This window comes from Protopterus annectens, chromosome 4.part0 (assembly GCF_019279795.1).
Source record: "Protopterus annectens isolate FY-2018-M chromosome 4.part0, PAN1.0, whole genome shotgun sequence".
In the NCBI taxonomy this organism is placed as follows: Eukaryota; Metazoa; Chordata; order Ceratodontiformes; family Protopteridae; genus Protopterus; species Protopterus annectens.
The window spans coordinates 1,537,082,989-1,537,109,499 of record NC_056733.1 but is presented as its reverse complement, the minus strand read 5'-3'; the positions used below and the strand labels follow the sequence as shown (position 1 = coordinate 1,537,109,499).

General features: G+C 40.1%; 1 protein-coding gene across 3 annotated transcripts in view; it reads right to left on the bottom strand.

The window, feature by feature from the left end:
• LOC122800189 (eukaryotic translation initiation factor 4E-like) overlaps positions 1-26,511 on the bottom strand; it is a 209,850-nt gene that overhangs the window by 990 nt on the left and 182,349 nt on the right. For all 3 annotated transcript variants that reach the window (XM_044069696.1, XM_044069694.1, XM_044069695.1), the window contains one exon: positions 15,766-15,905. In XM_044069696.1, coding sequence (XP_043925631.1) covers positions 15,766-15,905 — 140 coding nt within the window. The remainder of the gene's footprint in view (positions 1-15,765; positions 15,906-26,511) is intronic.

The following is a 26,511-nucleotide window of genomic DNA, read 5'->3' as shown; positions in this document are numbered from 1 at the left end:
ACAGTCAAGGTCAGACCTACAATGAAAACTAAAGTCATTCTCGTAAGAAAAATGTAATTATCAGTTAAACTCTAGGTGCCATTAAGCTATTATTTCACCTAGAGTTTAACTGATAAACAGTTACATGGCTATTTATAAAAGGATTTGTCCTGCATAGACAGCTTCAGTTACTGATTAACCAAGGAAAACTCCACCCTATAACTAAAACAATCTTGCTTTTTCACTGTTTCCCAACCATTGTTAACACCTCAAAATCACTCCAAGTGCTTTATTTGTAATTTTAGCCCTTTTTTTTTTTGACAACATGGCTACCAATGGGGCTCGATGTCATCAACGTGATCTTGTTTTCCCTCAACCCTTTCTCATAATGCTTTGTATGACTCATGCCAGGCATAAGGAAGCAACTTTGAATTCCCATGCCATTGGGATATAATGGGATTTGAAGTGTGTCACTGTTATTTTCTTTACCTTCTATTAAAGGACTGCTGTTTTTCTCTCTCTACCTCGTTTTACACTATACTTAAGTTACCCAGCTACATCCAGAAAAGTAACTAATTGCAGGCCTTTGTTCAGAGTTTTCTTTTGTAGTCTAAGAGGAATTGATTCTGCAATGGCTTCTAAGTGCTGTGACAGTTAACACCTCTGCAGTAGTGTAGGGGACTCAAATGCAAAAAATATTTTTAAAAACACATATGTTATGTGCCAGGATCTGCCACATAACGCACACACTCAGGTCACTCCACAAGTACAAATATGACTATCATTGTCCATGTTGGTGTGAATGACCTGAGATGTACCTCCCTGGACTACATGGAGACATGGAGGAGCTCTCTGATCTTGTAGGCCAGGCAGGTATGATCCTAGCCCTGAGTAGCATCCTGCCATCACCCAGAATGAGACCACATTACAAGGACAAAATGATTGACTTCAACAATTGGCTAAGCTTCTGGTGTTATTCTAAGGAGATCCAGTATCCGCCTGGGATGACATGATTGACAGACCATGATGCTTTGCTAGAGATGGCCTGCACCTGTCACCCTTGAGATTTATGATACTGGCTAAGGCTCTTGCCACCCTTATAGTCCTTTTTTAAGGCAAGGTTCAAATAAATTCACCACAGTAACAGGTATAAACGAGCAAAATCTGAGGGTAATGCTACTCAATGCTATGCATTCACTTGAGGAACTCCTTAAAATGGAAAGCAGACACATCTATACAGTGACATAGCCTGGTAATGCAGGGGTGCTCTCTGGAGCCTTGAACCAAGTCTCTAATTCATACCACACCTTTTCGGCCACCTAACCTGGACCGAAACAGAAGAGGCGTGTCCATATTCATTAAGGATATCCAGACCTCTAGGCTAGTTGCTCAGCATAAGGCAGCTGAGATTATCCAAGTACAACAAACTTTGGGCAAGACCACAATCCAAATTTCAACTTGCTACAGATCCCCCACCATGCCCCAGGATTCCCACTCCTCATTTCTTGATTCACGGAAAAATTAGGGTACAACCCAACACACTAATAATAGGGGATTTCAACTACCCCACCATTAACGGGGAAAACTACTCCTGTACCAACTCTTTTGCTCAACATTTTCTGCAATTCATAAATTCCAACACCTTGGATCAACTTATCCACACCCCCAGCGGGTACAGCAATATCCTAGACCTGGTCATTACCAACATGGGCAAACGTGTTCCACACCAGAAGTTAATTCCTCGTTGGTCAGATCCAACCACAAGCTAATCACCCTAGACATCCACATCCTGCCCCCACCCCCCATTAGGGATAACCACCGTAAAAAATTTCTTCAAAGCCAACTTCATGCTTAAGACAGAAGTGGCAAACTTTGCGACACCCATGCAGACGGACAATAGAGGTACGACTGCTGAATCCTACACAAATGCACTTTATAAGCACTTACACGAGTGCATGGATCATGCTATCCCTAACAGAACCAAGATGCTATCCTTCAAAAAAAGGAGGCCAATCTGGTGATCCCCTGCCATCAACTCTACAACAGAAGAAAGAAACTGTTAAAAAAAAAAAAGAGTAAAATCCCATGATTGGAGGAACTCCCTTGGTCAGCCTCAGTAGGGCCCTTTAGGGGGTGAGAGGGGGGTAACGTTAGCACTGAACCTATAAGAATGCAAAGTTCCTGTAATCACAGCTGCACAGGTAAAAAACACACTCTCTAAAGCCAAGAAAATAGCATCCATGGGACCTGACAGCATCCCAGGCTGCATTCAACATGAACTACAGCATGAACTGGCAACACTCCACCTAAGCACCATGTTCAATCATAGCCTCACCTCAGGCTTTGTGCCCACTGAATGGTGCAAAGCGACAGTTATCCCACTCCACTACCACCCCATTAGACTATAGAGCATGGTCTGCAAGGGCATGGAACTTAAAGACACTGGTAATCTCCAAACTCTGGACCCCACCCAGTTAGGGTTTGTAAAAGGCCGATCAGGTCTCCTAAACCTGATATTCTTTGAAGCAGTCACCAAAGACGTAGACTAGGGTAAGGTGGCTCACACAGCCTATCTAGATCTCACCAAGGCTTTTGACACCATCCCCCACTCTGGAATTATAGGTAAATTCACTAAACTAGGTATAGATCCCTATGTCACAAGATGGGTTGCCAACTGGCTCACTGACAGAACCCACACTGTGAAAGTAGCAGACTCAAATCCGACTTCAGACCAGTGACAAGTGGAGTACCACAGGCTTCAGTCCTGGGTCCTCTCCTGTTTGGTACAAGTACAGGCTAACACAGAAGGTCTTTGGCTAATGAAGTTTGCAGAGGAGTGCAACTATGAGCCATAATCGAAACTCCTAACGATATGGACATCCTAACAAAGGGCCTCACTGAGATAGATGCCTGGTGTCAAAGCCATGGCCTCAAGCTCAATGCCAAAAAGTGCATAATCATCCCCTTTGGTAAAATCTCTGTACCCATGAGCTACCACATAGGTGGCAGTCTACTTAACATTGAAAGTGTGATGAGACCTTGGGACACAGGTGGCCAGTAGTCTCTCCTTTGATAATCATATCGCCACAGTAGTCGTGAAATCCTTCTACATGGCACTCCTCATTACAAAAGGTTTCTCATCCAGAAAAAAAAAAAAAAATATGTACCTCACAAGATATCTACAACAACTGGAAAGGCCACAGAAATACCTCACAAAAAGAGGATTACCGGCCTCAAACAGATGCGCTATGCAGACAGTTTCAAAAAACTCCAGCTTTACTCTGTCGCATATCGCCTACTCAGAGGTATCTCTGCCACAAAGCTAGGTCAAACCCAGAGCTGTTGGACATGCTCCATTTAAAGAAATCCCAATCCCTCCGAGCTACACAGTCTAGGGACCTAAACCTTGTCACAACAATAAACAGAACATGCTGGAGGGATAGATTCCTGTCCCAGAGACTTCCCATACTCTGGAACAAACTACCTATCTATATCAAACAAAGCTCATTGGCACACTAAAAAAAATCTTGATTGGATGGGAAATAGGAAATTCAAACCCAGGGATCACCTCTGTGGCTCTGCTCGACAGGGGCACAGGAAAATAATTTTCTTGGGTGGCGAAAGCCAGGGTACCTTTTTGGCTGGGCTTATATAGGCCCTAAGGCCAATAGCCTAGTATCTACCTATGAACAGAAAAACAATGTACTACACAATCTAATACATCATTCAGCTTGGAAAAGGAGAGCTTTAACTATGAATGTTTTATTAACAGTGAAACCAGAACCATTTCACTCCATCAGTTTTTCTTCAAAGCAGTTTGACGTGAATATTTGTCAACAAGCCAGTAATTTATTTTAATATCCTTTTCGTATTTTCAAAAGAATCAACAAATATTAAATATTTTGTTAAATGGATTAACCCTACTGGTAGATTCTATTAACAGAGGGAATTCAGTGAGAAAAGGTCGGACAGTCTGACAGTTATAACAGCAACTAAGAGATATACATTCATATACACAAATGTAACACTGACAGAATCACCACCACAAAACCAAATTAGGAATAAATAAATCACAGAACACACTAAACAACCAAATGCATGTCAGCAGTAAATCCCAAATGGATATGAATATCCATTTTGACATAGCATGATGATACATAACATATCTAGTCTTACTGGTTAAACAAGGCAGCAACCCTTAGTCTTACAGGTTAAACAGTGGTTAGAAGGCAGCAAAATTTTCAGTTATATTAATAAGCAGGAGCTTATTTTTATGCTTGAAGGAATAGGCTTGGTGTTGTCCCAGTTGGACACAAACTTTTGAAACATGTAATAACTTTACAGAGTGGAGTTAAACACATTGGTTTATGCCATATTAAGAGGAAGGTAAGTGGTTTTACTGATTTTTAAGTAGATGAGAATCATGTTAAAGGAGCACTATTAGCATGTGTATCAATAGTGTGGCTTGAGGATGGAAGATCCGTTTCATGCTCAGAGTTAAATGGTCAAGATTACCCAAATTATAGTATAAAAACAGTGATTTGGGTAAACGTAGGGCTGCACAAGGGCAATATGTTAAGAAATGCTTTCTCTCTGTTGGCTACTGCATTTTTTTTTTTTTTTTTTTTACAAAGTGACCGGTTTTTATATGACAGCACCTTGTTTAAAGAGGATCATGAAGTACTTTCATCTTTGACCATTCATAAGACAAGAATTATAATTAAATTACTCCAATATGTTGGGGTGGCATGGAGTGATGGTGCACATTTGATAAAGTAAATGTTCTGATAATATAGGGTGTGCCTTTTATTGCAAATCCAGACCAATGGATTTTATGTCAGATTGCATTATCTTATCAACTGTTTATGCATTTTCAGAATGTAGAAGTATATGCTTCTCAACATATTGCACAAGATGAAGTCCCTTTGTGTAGTAACATCATGCGAATGTAAACTGAAAACAGGAGTGGGTCCAGTCCCAGAGGAACTCCCACAGAGTTGTCAAGGTGGAAAGTTATACAGAAGAGGTAGCTTAGAAAACCATGTCAAACATGTGATATACTCTCCCATCTATCAATTTTGTTTTAAAGAATTATTATACCGAGATGCAATACAACTTTAAAAGGCCTTTAGCTTAAGTACAGTAAAGAGCATTTAAACATTTATGTTGATGGCTTCCCCTTGAGTGGTGGCAGCATTCTGCTTTACAAGCTTCATAAACACTTGGACAGGCCAACACTTAATAGCTATAGTACGTTAACTGTCACTGTACATTATCTTCCTCATCCTCACTCTCTTAAAGTAATGGAAGCCAGACTAGGAAATGTGCAGTGAAAGGCTGCAAGGTGATGTATTCACATCCTTCTGTCCTACTAAACTGTCTGCCTACTTTATAAAGAAATCCCTTTGAACAAAATATACTGCTGATGACACTGCATTGTTTTGGTTATTAAAACCAATCTGATTAATTAAAATGCACACGTTCTTGCAGAAAATATTAAGCCACATGCTGCTCAACTATGCTACCAAACAGGATTTACTGCAATTTCTCTCAATCTTTTTCCTTCCACCAGATATGCTTTACATTTTACCTTTTAGTGATTTCGCTTGTATGAATGCCTAGATTAAAACTATTAAAATATTTTGAAGTAGTTTGCCAGAGCTCTTGCAAGAATTATGCCCGAGCACTTACCAGAAATTAAAATACTCTCCTGACATGCAATCCACTGGCTTGTAAGAAGCTTGAAAGCAGTAACCCTCTTGCTGACATTTCCCAGCTCCCAAACATGTATTAAGTTAAGTAAAACCGGGATGAATTATTTTTGATGGAAGTTAAAGTTGAGATTGTGCCAGTATCTTGATTTACCCAACATTTTTTTATATACAATAGACATTTTTGTAATAGATTTCTCGGATCTGATGTTAACACCCTTCAATGAAGGTTTCAAACCTAGTAGAACCAATTAGGCATTGCCTTGCACACAAGACAGGGTTCACCCTTAAGTAACCTACAGGAAACATTTGATTGTTTCAAGCTTTCTAACACTGACTTTTGTAGTAAGACATTGTACCTCTTCAATTAGTTCCAGGGTGCTCACATGTTTAGTTTTATATTCAATAATAGATTAGAGTAATGCTTTAAAAACTGCACAATATCTTGTTGTGACTAGACGTTTTCTGGAATGGAGATGGACTTTTCATTGTAGTGGAAGAATTCTATAAACATTTTCACAACTTTATGAATGTCCCTATGAATTTAAATGATGCCCTGATTTTTTAATAAGTCAAAGTTAACATTCAGGCAATATCACTCTACCCAATATACATAGTTTACGGTCTTGTTTTAGCATTTAAGTACGTTATCCAGTTTACGGTCCGAGAAGTGGATTTAGTTTAGAATCTCATGAAATGTCATGGGGTAGCCCTGAACTGGGATGGACAGAAACCCCCCTCTTCTATTGCATCTGGTTAGCCAGTGTTTTACATAATAAATTACTTAAGGAGCACCACTTTATTCTGCAGTGTTGCATGTCCTGGCAAATTCAAGATATTCGGGTACACTACCTGACCTTTAGTCACTGCTATGGCCTCTAAATAATTTTATACATGGATTTAAATGAGGGCTTAAGAGAGTCAGGCAGCAATTTGTAAAACCAGATTGTGGAGGAGGCATTTTTATCTGGATGTAATTAAGTGGTGCATTTAAGTTATTTAAATGTTACGGCATTTAAACCAAAATTAACAAAAACTGGAATTTTTTTTAACAGTGCTAGTTCTGATTTGAGTAGTCAGTACAAATACAAGGACAGATTCAATTAACTTGCATTGTTTTAAGAAACAGTCTTATACTTTTCTCCACTTTAAATTGGAAGGGAGCCCTTATGGCATGGCAATATCAAATGCATGAAAGAATATCTGGGAACTAGGAAAAAATTATTTCACATCTACCCCAGTTAGGTTTCTCAGATGTGCCACTTTCTCGGAGTTCATTGAAAAGACAATGCATGCAACCCCACTTCAACTAGATACGTCACCGAGTTTGTTAGATGTACACATGGTTTAGGCCATAGTAATGTTGAAATTTATTCCCAATTTCTGATTTACCAGAGTTAGACAACCCTATCACATTTCTTAGATGGTTTGGAAAGTACATGGTAGATTTTATTTTTACTTGTCAAGATCCCTTGTTAGATGTACACAAACTGCATCTTATGGTTTACGCCATAGTAATGTTGAAATTTATTCCCAATTTCTGATTTACCAGAGTTAGACAACCCTATCACATTTCTTAGATGGTTTGGAAAGTACATGGTAGATTTTATTTTTACTTGTCAAGATCCCTTCTCCATATGTGCACAAAGTGCCATGGATATCTTGAGATATACCACAGTACTTATGGTACAATAGTGGGTATAACAGAAAATTACTTTTATTAAAAGTAAACATTCCAGTCGTGCTCATCCAAAAATATTTGCTTTCATGAAAAGTTACACCTCCCTATATAATCACATGCAAACCCTTGACATTTTTAATACAAAATGCTTCCCTACCCAATATGCATTTTATTTTACCATAGAAGCAGTAGACGATAGTTGTACATAGACACCCCCCAACCACCATATTAAATAATTCTTAGCCTCCTAACTAGAGGTAATTTTTTATTTTTTCACTTAACTGGTCAAGTGGGCTGTCTGCCAATATACCTCAGAGGCTCTGAACCCAAGCATACTTAAGGAGCCTGGGATGTCTTCCAGTAAAGTTTGCAGAATCCCTCTAGACCCTTCCAAAATTGCCAGCAGACTCCCATCTTGTCTTCAGTGGATGTTGGCTCAGCTCCAGAGGAGGTGAAAGCTGCATGCCTAATATCTGCCTGCAATGAGGGATAGGAGGAGCAGGTTTCTGAACTGGATGGCCCATTGTCTCTTCAGATATGACAGACATCTGCCAGAAACTGGACACCAGAAGTCTGAATTCCCCCTCTGTCTCGACTCTTGCCATGTTCTACTTCCCTACTGGACAAGGGGCCCTTCTCCCTTCTGGATATACATGTTCCTCTACAACCCTGAGGCTTTTAGTTTCGAGTGTTTTGCAACTGTATGACACCTTTATGTCCTGTGTTTTGTGCAGACAGCATACATGTGATGCACAGTGCTAAGAGGTGAAGGCTTTGGTATACTAAGCAGATGTTTGGCTATTCCTGGCAGGAGATCCCTTAGGTGAAGAATACTGGAGCAGGGATATGGAAGGGCATCATAGATTACAAAGCTTACCAAGGATCCAGTTTTATTGCACTTGTTCCAACTATGTTTAGAAATGCAGATAAGAAAAACAGTATGTTGTCAATGATATCTGTGCTTTGTATATGGTGGAATTTTGGGGTATGGTGTTAAGTCTATGGGGGTAATGCAAATAAAAAAAAAAATCAGCATTATGAATTGCCAGTCTAATGATTATTGCTTCTAAAAAAATCAGCATTATGAATTGCCAGTCTAATGATTATTGCTTCTAAGCAGTCAAAATATTGTACTTAATGCATGTCTTTTTGTTTTAAAGAGACGGTCCCTCCCAAAGAGTAAGGAAATGCAACAGTATGCCCTCCCCATAAAAGCATCAGTATTTGAGTAATGAAACTAAATTTTCTCAACCAAGTGTGGGAGCAGCAAAGACTCAAGGGGGGGTCAAAATATAAAGCACATGAAACGGCAGTTAAATAACATGCCTGGAAATGGGAGAGGATAGGGCTTTACAAACCTCATTAAACAAATGCTGAAGTTCCATTTTTTTTTTCAGACCAAATGCAACAGATGGCCAGGTTCCTTTCCCAAAGTCTGAAAATTGTACCCAGCTCTATTCATCGTGAGAACTGGGGTAACCCAAATATCCTGGTCATAAGACACACAATGCAGCTCCAAGCCCATTCTGGCTTAATCACCAGTAACATGTTCTGCCTGAACCAACACAATTTACCAGTCACAGACATCTGCTTTGTTTATTGTGCCTATGTAGTTCTGTATTGCTGCTGATACTGTGACTTATAGGACCTTGCACAGGTCATCCAAGTGAAAGTCACAGTTGCTGGAGCATATTATTTTGGAGAGACCGTTCATGTGACACTGCATGATTCATATTGGAGAGTCACCCATTACCAACAGTTTAAAAAATAGATGCGAGAAAACCAGAAACAGTAGTCCATGAAAAGACAAAAGTAGCATTGATTATTGAAACTGCAACACTCCGCGACTACAATGTCTTACATACAGAGATGTACAAAGTCAAAATACTAGGACTTGCAGGCAGAAATGAGGGTAATATGGAAGGAGGATACCCAGACAGTCCCAATAATAGCAGTAGCAATGGGTCTTCTAGAAAAGAATTTACAGTCGTACTTGTATATGTAACCAATGCATGCAACACTCCGCGACTACAATGTCTTACATACAGAGATGTACAAAGTCAAAATACTAGGATTTGCAGGCAGAAATGAGGGTAATATGGAAGGAGGATACCCAGACAGTCCCAATAATAGCAGTAGCAATGGGTCTTCTAGAAAAGAATTTACAGTCGTACTTGTATATGTAACCAATGCATGCAACTCCATGAAATGCAGGAGTAGGCAATACTGGGCACATCATGGGTGCTGTTAAGAGCACTTCTGGCTGACAAAGATTGAAGCAATGCTAATTTCATGAACTTTGATCATACTTTGACTTAGGAATGGGGTCCATTCCCATCATGGTATTAAAACGAGAGAAAGATAAACATGCTGCTTATTTGTGATCTGAGCTGCAAAACTCCTGGAGAAAGGAGTTACATTTCCTAACTTTTCTCTCCAAGGTATAACAAACTCAAAGCAAGAATGAAGGATGATAGGGGCTGAAGGACAGTGAAGGAAGACTTGCCCTCTGTAGGAAATATTCCTCTCCCAACACATTGTTCATTAAGTGAGAATGTGAACATGTAGTTAAAAAAACATGTATAAATAGAGCAAAGCAATTGGGATAAAGGGTCAGCTGGGCAAAGGCAGCACACATGCTGTGCACTACTATAGTGTGTGGTTTGTCTTGGTGCCTTTGTGCACTACTATATTGTGTAGTTTGTCTTGGTGCCTTTGGCTAGAGTCTTCAGACCAGTTCATTTTCCCAGATAACTGCAAGATATTGTTGGATTTGATAATGGAACTTGGCCATCCGTTTTAGTGGGTCTGGGGGAAAAATTTGAACTGCCATACATACTCATAGATGTAGCCCTTCTAATACCAGGCATAGGCACATTTATATTCACTGGTTTGACATGCTTTGACTTATTTCCAAGGTGTGTAACATTCATCACTTCCCAATCATTGTGTCTTTTTGACCACATGAGGCCAAGAAAAGTCTGTTTCATTTTTCATGTAAAAACTTGTGCTGCCTTTATGGTGAGGACAAGCTGTTGCATTTAACTTTGTTGTTTGGGAAACGTATCTTTTCATTATCCAACTTGAAAGGAATAAGCAAACACTACCCTTTATCCTTTGTTTTGGATGTTCGCTCGGATATGTTGCAGGCACCTTAATCTTTGTGGGTATCAGCTGGGTTTAAAGACCCTGTGTTTCTGAAATACAGCCAAACTATCCACTTATGCTGTGCTGCTGGGGTCAATAAAAAGGCCATAACATGCATGTCCACAGCTAGTACATTTGGCTTTATTGGCCTGAATGTAACCATAAAGACAAAGTCAGACATTCAGAAGTGATGTAGTTGAAACACTTCATGTCCTTATGGGGTCATTTGCATATATCCCATGGGCCTCAACTGCAGGTTTGAGGTATTGCAGTAAAATCTAGATTGGCTGGATTTTTCCTGAAAGTTTTTACTGGATGGTTTGTCCGAGGGTCCTTTAACCCTTTGGTTGGCTAGTGTCAAAGTGTGAAAAAATGATTTGCCAAGTGGGTAAGCAGCCTGTCCAGAGACACCAAGCATATCTTGGCCAGAATACCAAACACAGATTCTTGGTATTTATAGGTTCATACTAGGCTATCTCCCCTAGGGAATTTATAAGCCTAGCTAGAGTGTGTGTGGCTTTCGCCACCCCTTGGAATGAGAATACTATGCCCAGTTAGGGTTTAGTTTACTGTGCCTCTGTCTAGTAGTGACAGAGATGACCCCCCGGGGTAAACCTACGATCTCCCATCCACTCGTCAAGATTTCTCTTGAAGAGAGTCAAGTGAGGGGCTCTGCCTAACATGGCCTGGGATTCTGTTCCAGAGTGTAGGGAGCCTCTGGGTTATGAATCTGTCCCTCCAGCATGTCCTATTTATTTCTGTGTTGAGGTTCAAATCTCTCACTCTCATGGCTCTGATGGATTTGGATTTTCTGAGGTGGAGCATGTCCATTAATTCCGGATTGGACATGGCCTTATACGTCAGGCATAGATCGCCTCTGAGTAGGCGGTATGCGACTGAATAGAGCTGGAGTTTCTTCAGCCGGGCAGCATACGACATGTTTGAGACCATTGATCCTCTTGGTAAGGTACTTTTGGGGTCTTTCTAGCTGCTGCAGGTGTCGGGTAAGGTACATCCTAAATGGGGCATTGTACTCAATTATGGGCCTGATAAGGGAAGAGTATAGGGGCATAATGACCTCTCTTGATCTAGATGTGAATCCTTTCATAAGGTGGGTAATATAGAAGGTCTTACTAACCACCTTGGCAATGTGAGTGTCAAATGAGAGGTTACTGTCAACTTGGGACACTAGGTCCCCGATTACTTCTTCTGTACTTAATGGATTACCACCTATGTGGTAATTTGTGGGTACTTTGTTTTTCCCAAAGGGTATGACCATACATTTTTTGGTGTTCAGTTTAAGGCCATGGCTCTGGCACCAGTCATCCATTTCTATGAGGCCTTTCTGAAGGATGCTTGCGTCCGCTGGAGTATCAATTATGGCGCCCAGTTTGCAGTCATCTGCGAACTTTGTCAGCCACAATCCTCCTATGTTTGCTTGCACCTCGGAAAAATAAATGCCGAACAAGAGGGGTCCCAGGACCTAGCCCTGTGGGACACCGTTTGTGACTGGCTTAAAGTCTGACATGGCTCCAGCAATTCTGACCTTGTGGGTTCTGTCTGAGCCAGTTTGCAACCCATCTTATGACATATGGGTTTACATTTAAGCTGGTGAGCTTGTCTATGATTCCCGAGTGGGGTATTGTGTCGAAGGCTTTTGCAAGATCAAGGTAGGCTGTGTGAACTGCCTTACCCTCATCAATGGCCTTAGTGACTGTTTCAAAAAAGTCGACCAGGTTCAAAAGGCAGGATCTGCCCTTGACAAAGCCAAATTGGGTAGGATCCAATGTCTGTAGGTCCCCAATGTCTTAGTTTATGAGTTTCATAATGATCCTCTCCATAGCTTTGCAGACCAGACTCGTCAAGCTTATGGGGCAGTAATTTCCAGGGTCCGTAGAAGCACCTCCTTTGTGTAGTGGGACCACTGTTGCTGTATGCCATTCTTTGGGTACGTATCCTGTAGTAAGGCTAAGATTAAGCAGCAGCCTTATGTGCGGGTTTAGTTCCTCTTGGAGTTCATGTAGCATGAAACCTGGGAGACCGTCTGGTCCCATTGATGCTGTGTTTTTTGCTTTGGAGAGGGCAGCTCTCACCTGGGCATGTGAGATGTCAGGGAGGCTACACTCTGCTGGGATAGATATTTCCCTTTTGGGGGGGGGGGTGGGGAGAAATTTGCACTGAACCTGTCTGCCAGTATGTTGGCAATGTCTGTGGGTTCAGTGCATTTTTTGTCATTTTGGACCAACTCTGAGCATATCTGGGAGTTTCCACCCAGGTTTCTAACATAACTAAAGAAGGCCTTGTGATTGTCTTTAGTGACGATTTTTCTCTCAAAGTTTGCCTTGGATGATTTTATGAGTGATCGTAGTTTTTTGCTAGTACTGATCAGAGATGCCTTCCCTTTTGGGGATTTTGCTTTGTCATGTAGTAGCTTCCTCCTCCTGTTGTAAAGCGTAATGCCTGGGGTCCACCAGACAGGATGCCTGCCTTTGGGGGAATGGGTCTTGGTTTTATTTGGGATTGCATGATCCATGCATTCTTGAAGGTGTCTGTAGAAAGTGTTTATAAAGGATCCAGCGGTGTGGGCTGTGGTTTCCACTGGCCCAGGGACCTTGAAGGATACCACTTCATTCTTAAGAAGTGTGAAGTCAGCTTTTAAGAAATTCTTCACTGTGGTCTTTTGTGCTGGGGGTGGGGGCGGGGCGGAATGTGGATTTCCAGTGAGATTAATTTATGGTCTGATCTCACCAATGAGGGGTATACTTCTGGTGTGGAGCATTGTGTCCGCATGTTTGTGATGATCAGGTCTAGTATAATATCTCTTCTTGTGGGAGTGGTGACTAGTTGTTCCATCGCATTTGAGTTTATGAATTCTAGGAACCTTTGGGCTAGGGTGTTGTGGCTTGAGTAATGCTCCTAGTCTATGTTTGGGTAGTTGAAGTCACCCAATATGATAGTATTTGGAGGGACATTCATACTCTCCAGTGTCTTCAGGAAGGCTGAGTGGGGTTCCTGAGTTTGAGAGGGTGGCCTGTAGCACGCTACAAACTGTAGGGCAGTTTTGCCTATGGTTAGTTGCACATGGATGGTCTCCGATGCTTTGTGCATTGCCAGTAACCTGGAGGTGTGGGTATCTTTGATGAATATGGATACTCCCCCTCCTTTTGTGGTTCGGTCCAAGTTTTGAGGCCAAAAAGCATGATATGAGGTATAACCTGGTAGTGCTGGGGTGCTCTCAGGAGCCTTGAACCAGGTTTCAGTCACTGCACAGACATAGGTGTTCTCCATACTGAGGAGGGCTTCAAGAGCGTGCATCTTGAGGTTTAGACTTCTGGCGTTGAGCAGCATTACCCTTAGTTTTTTTCCACTTGGGTTTTCTAGGGAGGTGGGTTTGTCTTTTGAGCCTTGCCTAAAAAAGGCACTATGGGGGTGGCAAGAGCCTTGGCCAATATCCGGAAGCCCAGGGGTGACAGGTGCAAGCCGTCCCTTGCAAAGCAGCGTGGCTTATCAAGCATGTCATCCCAAGCAGACAGACATTGGATCCCCCTAGAATGACACCAGTAATTGAGCCAATTTTTAAAGCTGATCATTTTGTCTTTGTACTGTGGCATCATTCTTGGTGAGGGTAAGATGCTGCTCAGGATCAGGGTCATACCGGCCTAGGCTACACAATCAGAGAGCTCCTCTGTCTCTTTTCATGTAGCCCAGGGAGGTAAGTCTCAGGTCATTCACACCGGCATGGACAATGACAGAGTTATGTTTGTACTTGCTTTGGAGTGACCCGAGTGCTTGTGTTATGTGGTGGATTCTAGCGCCCGACAGGCAGCTTACTGTAACCTTTTCCTTGTTCAGTCTGGTGAGCAGGACGTCAGTGTGTCTGACTATGGAGTCACCTATTACAAGTGTATCAGGCATGTTGTTTGGCCTCAAGGGCTGCGACTGTTTGGCACACTGACTTTGTGAACTATGTGTTGCATGTGTTATGTTTTGAGGTATTGGTTGCTTGGATGTCTGCTTTGGAGGCCTCTGTTTTGGTAGATTTTTAAATTAGAGCCTCCGAGTATGTTTTTTTGTGTTTATGTGGTTTGGTTTGTAGTTGTGATAGGTCTATGTGAGACTGGGTTTGTGGTGTGTGTTGTTACCTTCTCCTCCTGACTGGTTTTGCCAGTACTAAGTAGAGGGAGCTCAGCCTCCAGTTTGGCTATATAGTTGCATCTCTCACATATATTTGTTGGGAGGAGGAGAGGGTTGTCTGTGTACATGAGGCAGTTGTAACATTGCCTCAAGATTCCCAGATTCACCAGCTGAACTGGAGAGGATGCCAGTAATTGACCCTTTGACATGCTAGAATAGTGTAAGGGATTGCTGTGCAACTGTGTCAGAAAGAACCTATAGGGAAATGGGTACTCAAGGGGATTGTAGGTGGATGTAGTGCTTTCTTTTTAAGAGTGCTTTACCTGGGTAAAAATGCTTTAGGAGCAAGTGCTGGGCTTTTCAGATAGAGAATAGACTGTTTAGATTGAAAGTAGAGCAGTTCTAGGAAAAACTGAAGAGCAGACTTAGCGGAGCCAGAAATAGTTTAAACTTGATTAACCGGTGCTCCCCGATGCTGCAACTTCGTGCAACTTCGCGCTAAAGCGGGCTTTATAGCAGGGGGTTAGAAAGAGCTAGGAAATGGCCCAAAACTGCCAATAAACTACAAGTTGCTGGACTGGAGCCACTCCTTTAGGGATAAATAGGCGGATCACTACTCCCCACTCCCACTGGTGAACAAAGAAGCTTCCTCCTATCCAAATAAGGATATGAACAACACAGGAACTATGACAGCCCAGAGATCAGCAAAATCTGAAGAGTGGACTATTCTAGTTCAGTAAAGGTGGGAAAACAAGGATATTTTTTTTTTGTTTTTTTTTCACAAACAGATAGAAAATAGATACAGTAACAAACAGTAAATGCTTTAAATCGGCTAGCGCACTTGAGTGTGTAGCCTACCAGTTAATTTAAGCAGAAAACAAACTTTTAAAGTGCAAAACAGTTTAGAAACCAACAGAAATACAGTGAATTCACTTGCAGAGCTAATTTGTACTTCTGATACAGATTTTACAGACTATACAAATGGCAATCTCACTGTTTTCAAACAGGAAGTCAGAAAGCAATTTTCAGTTGTAGAGTATGTATGTTCAGATAGCAAATGACATACGGGTACAATATGGAAAGCTAAAGGCAAACAGTTTCGCTCTTACATACCCAATGTATGTGACTGCTTCCATGTTATCAGCTTCTCTTGTCCAGAGGGCAATCTTGTCACCTTTGCTGCGAACGTTGATCACAGCTCCACAGACGTCATTACTCGACTCATCAAAGCTTTCTCCAATCAGGCACAGTAGCTGTATGAAGGAGTTAAAAAAAAAAAAAAAAAACTAGAGTCAAATACACTGGTGTCCCACAGTTAATCTTTCTTCAAGCCAACAGAATTTGCGACCTTAAAATTAGTTTATTGGCAACCTTACTACCCTACCCAAAAGGGTATTATGTGCAATCTTGGCTCCAGACTGCATTTCTAGAATTAGTGTGTATTTAGATCTGCTATGGCTGTTCACTCAACCTGTTGTGCAGGCTGCTGGGCTGTCTACTACTTTATTACCCCCACACTCTTTTATTATTTCTGCAGAACATAGAAGAACTGGAAGCTGTAGCAAAAGATGGTTAGTACTATTATGTGGAACATAGCTGTTGCATCCAACCTGGTAGCAATCTCCAAAATGCCTAGACATACAGCAAAAGGCACTGTAGGCCTAATTACACTTTTCCAATGCTTATGAACAGCAGAGTAAGATTGTTATGCTACTTTACCTAAAGATCATGAAGTTCATTAAAATATCTTGGAGACAATTCCAATTAAAACTACCAGGGAATACACAACATTATCCACAAACCCCTTTTGCTCACAAAGTACAAGTACTACAGAAAGTAACATATCTCTGCATGTGGATCCACTATGTAATCTCGAAATCCTGAAATTCAGTATTTCAAAATTACATAGCCGAAAACCCAGGCACAACCCACAATTCCGAAAACACACAACAGCGAAATTCAAAATGCCAAAACTACACTACACATACAGTACACACAAACAACCCCCCCCCCCCACCATCAAATAAATGCATCTACACTATAGATAAGCAGGGATTTCAGTATTTCGAAATGACATAGGGGACCAGTTAGATTCTCGGCTGGGCTTGGGAGTGCCTTCTGTGTGGAGTCTGCAGGTCGTCCCTGCGGTTTGGGTAGCATTCGAAAGACATGCGTGCATAAATGGGCATGCCTTCGTTGAAGGTTGGGTGTCAAGCTGGCACCTCAGCGTTTCATAAAAATCTACTGCCAATCATTAGCGGACCGGAGTTCTGCTGTGGCTACCCCTTTCTGGGAAAAGCCGAAAGACAGACAACCCCTGCACGCATGTACACGCACACAGGCATGCACAAATACACGCACACCTACTAAAAGCTTGTGCCAAACTATCACTTTTTCAAAATGCATAACTTTTCTTGCAGTCTTCAGGATCTGCTAATGCAGGCCATATACTTCCTGTACATTGGCCAAAAATGCATAACACTACTGTTATTGTTTGACACACTTCAAGAGTTCAGAAGGGCCATCATCTCTAAGACAGACAGTAAAGGCACGTACCTAACCACTTACACTAAACCAGAACCTCACTTGGCTTCACCCTCACCCCATACCAATAGGAGCATATAGCATTAAGGCAGACAGATGCAGTACAATAGAAAGGGAGACAGTGGTGAGGAACAAAAATGCAGAGAACACACTGTTCATGTAGCCAAATGTACAAATGTTTAAAATCTCTTGTAGGCTGAAATTTGTAGTCTAATTTTTCACAGTAGACAGTCCTAGAAAACAGCAATTGTGTCTCGACACATTTCTATGCAGTGGGAAAAAAAAAAGGGGGAAGAAATTACACAGCTTTGCAATGCAGGTCATGTAATTTGATCATAAATGTCCTTTGTTGCTTTGCAACAAAGATCAGATCAGCACTTGCCATACAATCACATTATATACTTTGCACTGACCTGAGCGATATCAAGTGAAACTACTCTGTATATTGGTTTACTTTCTGCTGGGATATCTATGTATATTAAATTTAAATTACTTTACTACTGTATGTTCTCTGACCACAGTGGCGATTATTAGAGGAGTAATATAGGTAGTGTTTCAGTGGAGATCTGCCGTCATAGTTGTGCGTGCCAGTTTTCACAGACATCTCCAATAGTTGCGTTGGACATTCTCCTCATTCACATTCCACAGGTACATTTTCATGGTCTATACATAATCCATTCACCTATTTGCTCATATCTTACTTCTGATGTACATTCATATGTTATGTAACTGGTTTGTTTTATTTGAAATACTTAATGATTGGTTGTTTTCAATGTTCTGGTCAAGATCTAGGGTCATTAGATGAATTATTTTACATAGTTAATAAAAGATCTACTGACCAGAAGCATGTCTGCAGCCCAAATCCCATCTCTTTATTTAAAGCAGAGTTGAAAAAATGCCAAATGTAAATGGTTCACAAAATGGGCCCATAATGTAAATACTGAAAAAAAAATTGACAAAAAATGGAAACAGATTAGAGGGCATCTAGAAATAATATTTTTGTTTGATATAAAGAAAAGTGTGTTATACACATTGTGTTCATTTTTCCAAATCCATCTATTACTGGTCTTCTATTCCATGACTGAATATGTACCTCTGGCCCGGGGCAAATGAGTCTTAAGCTAGTTTGGATGCCAAGGTTCCATTTGTGGCCTCTGAACAAAGTGGTACCATCATTCTATGCTGCAAGATCGATCATTTTTTCCCCATTTTTAAATAGCTCAGCCTGGTCAGAATCATAACAGGCCTTCCTTAATAACCCCATACCAACTGAGGTGGTTTCCTTATTCTAGATACCTTTCAAAGAATAGGGGACACTCCTTTTGATGAATAGATAACTGCACTCGCTTTTCGGTTATGCTGATGAAATTTTACAACAGTGTCAAAAATTCTTTCCTCCTGTAACACTCTTGATTCACTATGTTCACAGCCTGTTTGTCCTCCTCCTTTCAAAAACAAAACCTCATATTACATTCTAGAGCAGATTTGTTTAATTAATGGCATATATATGTTCTTACCCTGCTCAGTGTATTGCCAATATGGCTTTTGCTGTTTAGGGCCCCCCCCCCACCCCTAAAGTGAGTTTTACTACCAAAATATCAACCTACACTTACTATAAACCTCATAAGTTATTTAACTACAAAACCTGTGTTTATATTTGCCTTGGCACCATAGCTGTCCCCCCCCCCTTTTTTTTTTTTTTTTTTTTAAGACAAAAGTCCTTGATATACCTACTTCATTTGCCTGACCAGAGTATCAACTTCTCACCCAGGCCATTTCCCCATTTTGTACTTTGTAGGATCCTTGGTTCATTATACCAGTCAACTACAGGAAAGACATCTTAATATCCGAGGACTGGGGAGAAAGTATTTTTGCACTCGAGTATTCAGTATTTTGACCATTTGAACTAGAAGGGATGAGCTGCTTATATTTACTTGCACAACTGACCATTCACTCAATGCAGAAGATACAGAGTGGTTCAGTACATCACCCTCAGTTTCTGTACTATATCCCTTTCAGGTACATTTGATGAATCACATTTTTTGCACAGTGCATAGTAGCTTTGGATCAGCTCACTAACCAACATGACACTTTCACTAAACTGATGTCTACAGATATACCTTTACCTTTCCAGTGCCCTCAGTGCTCACCAGGGAATCACCATCTGGATGAGCAGAATTCATAACTGTTTGAACTGGTTATGACAAGATTTAGGCAATTGGAACTGAACCAGATTATAACCAGGTACCTAGCATTATGCCAACCCAGATGACTGCAATCACTTTTCCCATAATCCATTTTTCACCTTCCCAAAGAAGGCTTAAATAGCTAATGCTATTATGCAGATACAAAGACAGTCAACCATGTAGAATATTAAGGTATATGAATTACATGGAATACCTCGTCACAAAAATGAAATAATTGACTAAGCAATGCCTGCAAGATGTTCCACCTTATTTGCATTAGAATACTGTTGTATTTGACTTGCATGTTTGTAATGATAAAAAACAAGTTTCCTTTTCAATAACTGTAGGAGAACCTTTGTTTAAAATGTGTACATTTAATAGAGATGTTAAAACTTTGACTCTGGAAAAATGGATACATTTATTGTAACCCAAAATATAACATGCCTAACAAATTCTATTGTTGATCAATAAATGAACATTCGGTTGGCCAGAGCAAGCATCCCCCCATGTAATTTTATAATGGCATTGAGTAATTTGAAAAGCTGAACAAGTTTTCAGCACCTTGGGGAACAAGTTTTGCAGTCCAAGGAATATAGGTTAATCCCTTAAAGTATGGTCCACATTCATATTGGCTTACTAGGGACAGAATGATTTACAACTATTTAAAAGAAATTTGAGAATTCTATCTGATCAACTTCCCATCATTACATTTATTTTCCTCCCGACATTTTTTTTTTTTTTTCAATAATCATTTTTTATTATTTTTCACAACCATATTACAAATTCACACATCATATACAATATATACAAAATGCTTCCATTGGTTAATTTCACATATATATCAACCTCATGTATTGATCAAAGGTACAGCACTAACAATCAAAAGGAAAATAATAAAAAAAAAAAAATTCAACATTAACAAATCCAAGCCAACAATCTGTCTTTTCTGTAAATTTTCTATCTAATCTAAGGTTGATTTAGACTATATTCTGGTTCCCGAGAAAAAGTGGATAGTAACCTCTTAAGCCAAAATATTAAAAATTTGCTCCCAGATTTTTATGTTGTTGATATTTTTCTTGTGATCACTAATTAACAGTTTATGCGCTAAGATGTGTTTTATTGCCAACAATCTGAAATTTTCCCACGATGTCTGGGCTGGGTTCAACCAATTTGTGGCTATATATAATTTCATTAATAAGCAAATATTCATAATTACAATCATTTTTGATTTATTTAGATTCTCCGGGGGAATATGAAGAATCATAAACTTCCAAGAGAGTGTTGAATTTTGGTAACCCATTTTTTGTAACTAGAGTTTATTTTTTACCCGGATAAAGCAGTGATCAAATCTGAACATTTGCAGTCTCAGCCAGAGTTACATGCATAGTTAACAGTAAAGCAAGATTAAATGTACAACTAAATTAATTATAGTGTAGTGGCATACCACACAAATATGCACATTTACATGGTTTACCAGGAGTACATGAATAATACAGGCATACCTTTCAACAGGATTTTTGACAAATGTCAAAATTTGTGCTTCATATTTTTATTCTTTTCCTCATATTTGTGGTTTTCTGGCAATTAAATTCACTAAATGACATACATGAGTTTGACCTCATATCCTTCATAAAATGCACGTTAACAAAAATCCTGTTATTCTGGCAACTTCCTACGTTTATAAGGCCATTTAAAATATGAACCTATTTTTTGGACTGTCCCCCCATTATTAGGCTATGTCCAGATTTCTTGTGCCAAGAGGTTCAGGAGGTATCAATACAGATATTACAGGTGAGGCAAATGTGACACAGCCAAAAGAATGAACAGTATATGCAAGTACAGGAGGAAAATTTTAGCAATGGAGTATTCTACAATTTCTACTTTAACATCTGCAATAGAAGAAGTGAAGTCGATATTAGACATATAGTATGGAATTGATGGAACAGATGAGAAAGCAGTGAGATTAAGGTATTTTATAGATGTAATAGTACAATAAGAGTTGGATGACATGGCTGACGTGGTGACATCTACATTTATATTTTTCAGTTGTATGAAATGAGGTCTGAACTGTAATATGATTTTAGTAAGATAAGGTGACAAGGATTGCTACAGTTTAGAGGCAAAAACAGATGCAGTGATCTGATGAAGTTTAGTGGATGGAACTATGGGAGTAGGACCAGTAGTGGAGTGGCTTCTTGGGTTATAGTGTGGGTTGGCTGTACCTACTTTCATAGTTGGGAGGGTGCCTTGGCATAAAAGTTGGAGCCAAGAAGATGTCTCTGCCTTGAATGGGTAACCAATTTGCCTTTACAAAGATGTTACAGTGAAGTTTACACAGAGGTGTTAGTAATGAAACTGCATATTTTATTATAACGAAATGTGTTAAGTGGTAGTGTTTTTGTAAGACAGTGATGGATATGGACATGCCATATTCTAGTTGTGCAAGTAGGACAACTTTACGCAAGGCTGCTCTAGCAGGATGGAAGAGGAAAATCATTTTTTTGGGCTCAGAATAGAAGGTAGCAGACTTTGGATTAGACTGCCTGCCTGAATGTGGTCTTGGAAGTTGAGGAACAGGTCAAGCCAAATGCCGAGGTATCTAAAATGATGCAGTGGATTCAAGTAGGTTATTGACTAGGTATTTGGTATGGGGAGGGCTAATGGCTTTAGTGTTTTTTTCTGTGTCAAGCAGCTTAAGATATGAAATACTCATCCTCAAATTGTTGGTCAGCTTCTGGCTGAATTTGGATAACATCATGAGAAGGGTTGGATGTATAGATAACCATGTAATTAGGATAAAAGGTAGGTCAGTCAAGATGCAGTTTCGGGTGCAAGACTTGGTCCATGAGGGAATCCAGAAAGAGAAAGGCTCAGGTGTTAAGGCAGGGCAAATTTTAACTTGAGATGTTCAGTTGGTCAGGAAATATAGATTCAGAGCTTACACAGACATCTTGTAAATAGGATAATAGGATGGAGTGGTCCAACCCGGTCAAAGGCCCAGGAAATATCAGTAAACACTGCTCCAGGGAGGTTACCTTTACTCATGTTAGCAAGGATGTCAATGAGTATCCAAAGAGCAGTTACGGTACTTTTACTAGCCCAAAAGCCATGTAGCTTCCAAGGAAGTCCTGTTTGTCCAGGTAGGTGGTTAATTGGTTGCAAATGATTTTTAAGGATTTGACAAAGGGTAAGAAGTATTGAGATGGGTGGAATTGTGAGGCTAAGAAAGGTTTGTGATATTTTGGTGCAGGCTTGACAAAGACAGATTTCCAGACAGAGGTCATGGCACAGCAAAGGTAGTAGATGGGTTTTAGTGGGGTGACTTAAATCTCTACAATAGTATAAGTGAGCAGCTCTGGGAATTGTACCTGGAGCAAATAAATTTATTACCACAACTGCATTATAATTTTGCTGTGCTTTCTTTGCATAAGCAAAATTTAAAGGGATTGTGTAACGATACATAAAGCAAGTGCAAATTATGGCAAATTAGTGCTAGAGACTAAAATGAGAAATTATCAAGTGTTCGATACTAAAATGAGAAATTATCAAGTGTTCAATACATTTCACAGTATTTTCAATGGAAACAGAAAATCATCTTCAATTATAGCCATATAAGGACTCTTCTGTTACATGGAAGAAATAGGCATTATGTGAGCACCAGAGGATGCATTAAGTAGACGTGTATTAGATTAGCATAATGTAAACAAATCTGGGAGCTGGTGATGCAGTGAAGTACTTGCCTATGAGGTGGAAATTAAGCTTGGTTTATGGAAGCCACACCTGCATTCACATTTTCAGGGTTTAGAAGACTTGAAATACAAGCCCATTTAGTGAATGGCATTTACCAACTCTCAAACTAAGCATTTAGAAGAGGCTAAATAGACAAGTGTTTCAGATGGCAAGTCAGAATTGGTAGGTAGTTGCAACTAATTTAGCTGTGCCATCTGTTAAGCTAGTATGAACTTGGCAACCAAGAAACTACCAAATTAGAAATTTGGTCAAAAAATTGGTAAAGAAATTTCCCCTCCATTTTTTTTTTAACATGGGGGTCTGACACTACCTCTCAATCCAAAGCCTTTTCCCGACCTTCAACAGTTATGCCCGACACAGATCTGTTTACTCAATCCATCTTTATTTATGGGCTAGATATAATGTTGCTTGGCGACTCCAAAATATTATTTTCTAAACCTTTTCCTGCACATGTGACCAAGACACCATAATCTGTTTTACTCTCTGCAAGTAGGGCTACTTAGCTGGATCTATAATATATCCTTGAAGCGTCAGCTATTCGAACACCTAAAGCTCGACCCGTAAACAACGAAAGCTGAAAACCAAGAACCCACTTCCACAAATTTTTTAACAGGGAAATAATTTGCTTGGTCAGTGAACAGGCAAAAACTTTAAAACCCTAATCATGTGGGGAGCTTTACCCCCCACAACGTGGGGGTGGAGGGGTTGTGCCCCCCAACTAAATATACCAACTCCAAGATCGCTCTACATTGGAGGAGGGCAAATTCCCCAATAACTGCCAACCAAAAATTCACGAAATGGCAGTTTGTGGTTTTCAGCCTTCACTGTTTACGGGTGGACCATTAGGTGTATAGCTGATGCTTTGAGTATGTGGTACAGACCCCTTTAGCTTCAGCTCTGATGTTCTCATTTCTTTGACTGTCTCACAATATTAGCAAGGCTTCCTCAGTTACTTTGTCTTCACTGCCAAGGTTTGTGTGTTCCACAGAGCTAAGCTAGATGCACCATTGTTGTGAACACCAAGCTTTCTTTGACATTCTTTTGTTACACATGGCCCCTGACACTTTGAGGAGATCAAGGTTATAATCATAGTTGCTGCTGCCAGACTTCCCATCTCCTCAATTACACCTCCCAAGTAACTGAAGTCAACTAATTCTATTTCCCCTTCTATTGCAGTTTTCAAATTCTCCAGATTTCTCGAATTTGCTGCCATGATCACCATCTTTGCCTACACTCTCTCATGAGAGTTCAGTTTTGCATTCTGGGTCCCACTTCATTTTCAGAAGCATGTTTACATTCTGCTTGTATTGCCACATCAGACTACAGTAGCTTTCTCAACCAGTCTGTTCAGACTGGTTTGTTGATGCAGTTCATCAGCTGTATGAACAAGAGAGAGCTTAGAGTTAAAGACCTCTTTCTTGGAATCTTGTTATACATATTCACCAAGACTAGGAATACAGAGTTGGATTTTCATCTTCAGCTAAGCTTAGTCTCCACAAAGTCTCAAGGTAACACTGAGCTGTAGTATTGTACCGCAGTCTGAATTGTTTCTCACTCATTTTAACTTTCTGATACTGTGTATTTATAAATCATCCTCTCCCAGTAGCGTAGCAAGGGTTGGGTGAAGGGAGAAACTAGGGGGCAAGACAGAAATCTATGTACTGAAATCCCAGTACATTTGTTCTTCAGCTTAAGAGGGGGGGGGGGGGCATCAGGTAGTATCTGTTAAAAAAGCAGCATACTTGTCTTCATTTCAGTCAGAAAAGAGGAGCATGGGTTGGCTGCTGCTGATGCTAATGCACTAAGCAGCTTTCTAAAGTGTGCTGAAGACTTCTTTAGCTGGGGTGGGCATGGATTCAATGCGGTGGAAGCTGGTACACCGACCAGTTTTCTACAGGGTGCTGTTGCTTCTTTTTTGCACTTTGAAGGATTATGGATTGCTGTTAGATGCCCCATTTTATAACACATCTCACAGATACAGAAAGGGCTTACTGACAAGCCTAGTATTTACCTATGAAGAGAAGAGGGAGTGTGGAGCAGCTGCTGTTGAAGCCAATGCACCAATTGGCTTTTTTGTCTTCACTTCAAGAGTTAAGGGGGTAGGGGTGATACAAAAGGAACTGGCATCAAGAGTTGCCACCTATCCATTTTTTTGAAATCAAACTGATTTTCCAGTAGTTTGGAAAACAGTGCTCATACTCCAGTCTCAGCAGATGTACTATATTTTTCTATTAAAAAAAAAAAAAAAAAGAGAGGATGTTCCTGATCCCCCGATATGATTATGAAGTCATTAAATGGGTATAAAATGGAGGATGTGGGAAGGTGTGAGGGGTGTAGCCTTGGTCCAGATTTAGTCGCACTGAAAACTGGCAATCCTAGACACCACTCACAGAATGAACCAGCTATGGCTTTGCCCTTTTCTGTATTTTATGGAGTGTGAAATGAGTTTAATATCTTCATACTGCTTAAAGCAGTGACTATTATATTATATAAATGTTACCTAGTCTGTTGTGGCAATACAGCCTAGGTTTACACAGAGAAGTCACTCAAATCAAGTCACTCAAATCCACAAGAAATTTTCATTGTAAAATGAGTCCTTATACAGCTACTAGCCATGATAAGCACGGACCTTCAGATACAAAAGTACAGCTGAATGAAACAATGGATTCTAGAAAATAGTGCACATCAGCCCTGTCCAACCTTAGGTAATCAAAGGTCTGCACTAAAACAAAGATTTAGGAGAGCCGCAGCCACAATAATAAATACAGTACATATACTGAAATTACTTGGGCAGTCTTACTGTTAATTAGGTTTAGCAAGCAATGAAATTTTCAAAAGTAATAAAAGTCATGGCGCTTAAGTTTTTATTGAAACAGTAGACAAGATGCAGTAATTTTTAAAGAACAAACATCTTTCCAATAAGGACCAGTTTTCTAGCTGTAGTAAAATATTAAACCTGCTGATATTTAACCTCATAACTCAGTTGTTAGCAGTGTTAGTGCTTTCTTCTACATGCTCACTCTCTCTGGCTCAATGCTTCTTCACAGGTCTGAACCACTGGAACTTGATACAAATGTCCAAAAAATTAGTAATTTTAGAAACTGAATATCTGTTCTGGACTGCTTATCACACCTTGACCAAATCCTGTTTGCATTTGTGTGACCAGCATCATACCCCTTAACCTCTTCACTTTGAGAACTCTGCAGTAGTTTGGTTTCATTTACTAAAGTAGCTATATAAATGTCAGTACTTGCAGTTGCCAATCACAGTAAATTTGGAAGAGAATCATCTGTGAATGAACATCTGTACTTTGAATTTCATCATTGAAAAAGTGATTTCGCAAAGATATGTGCTCCTGAGCATCAAGCACTAACTTCCT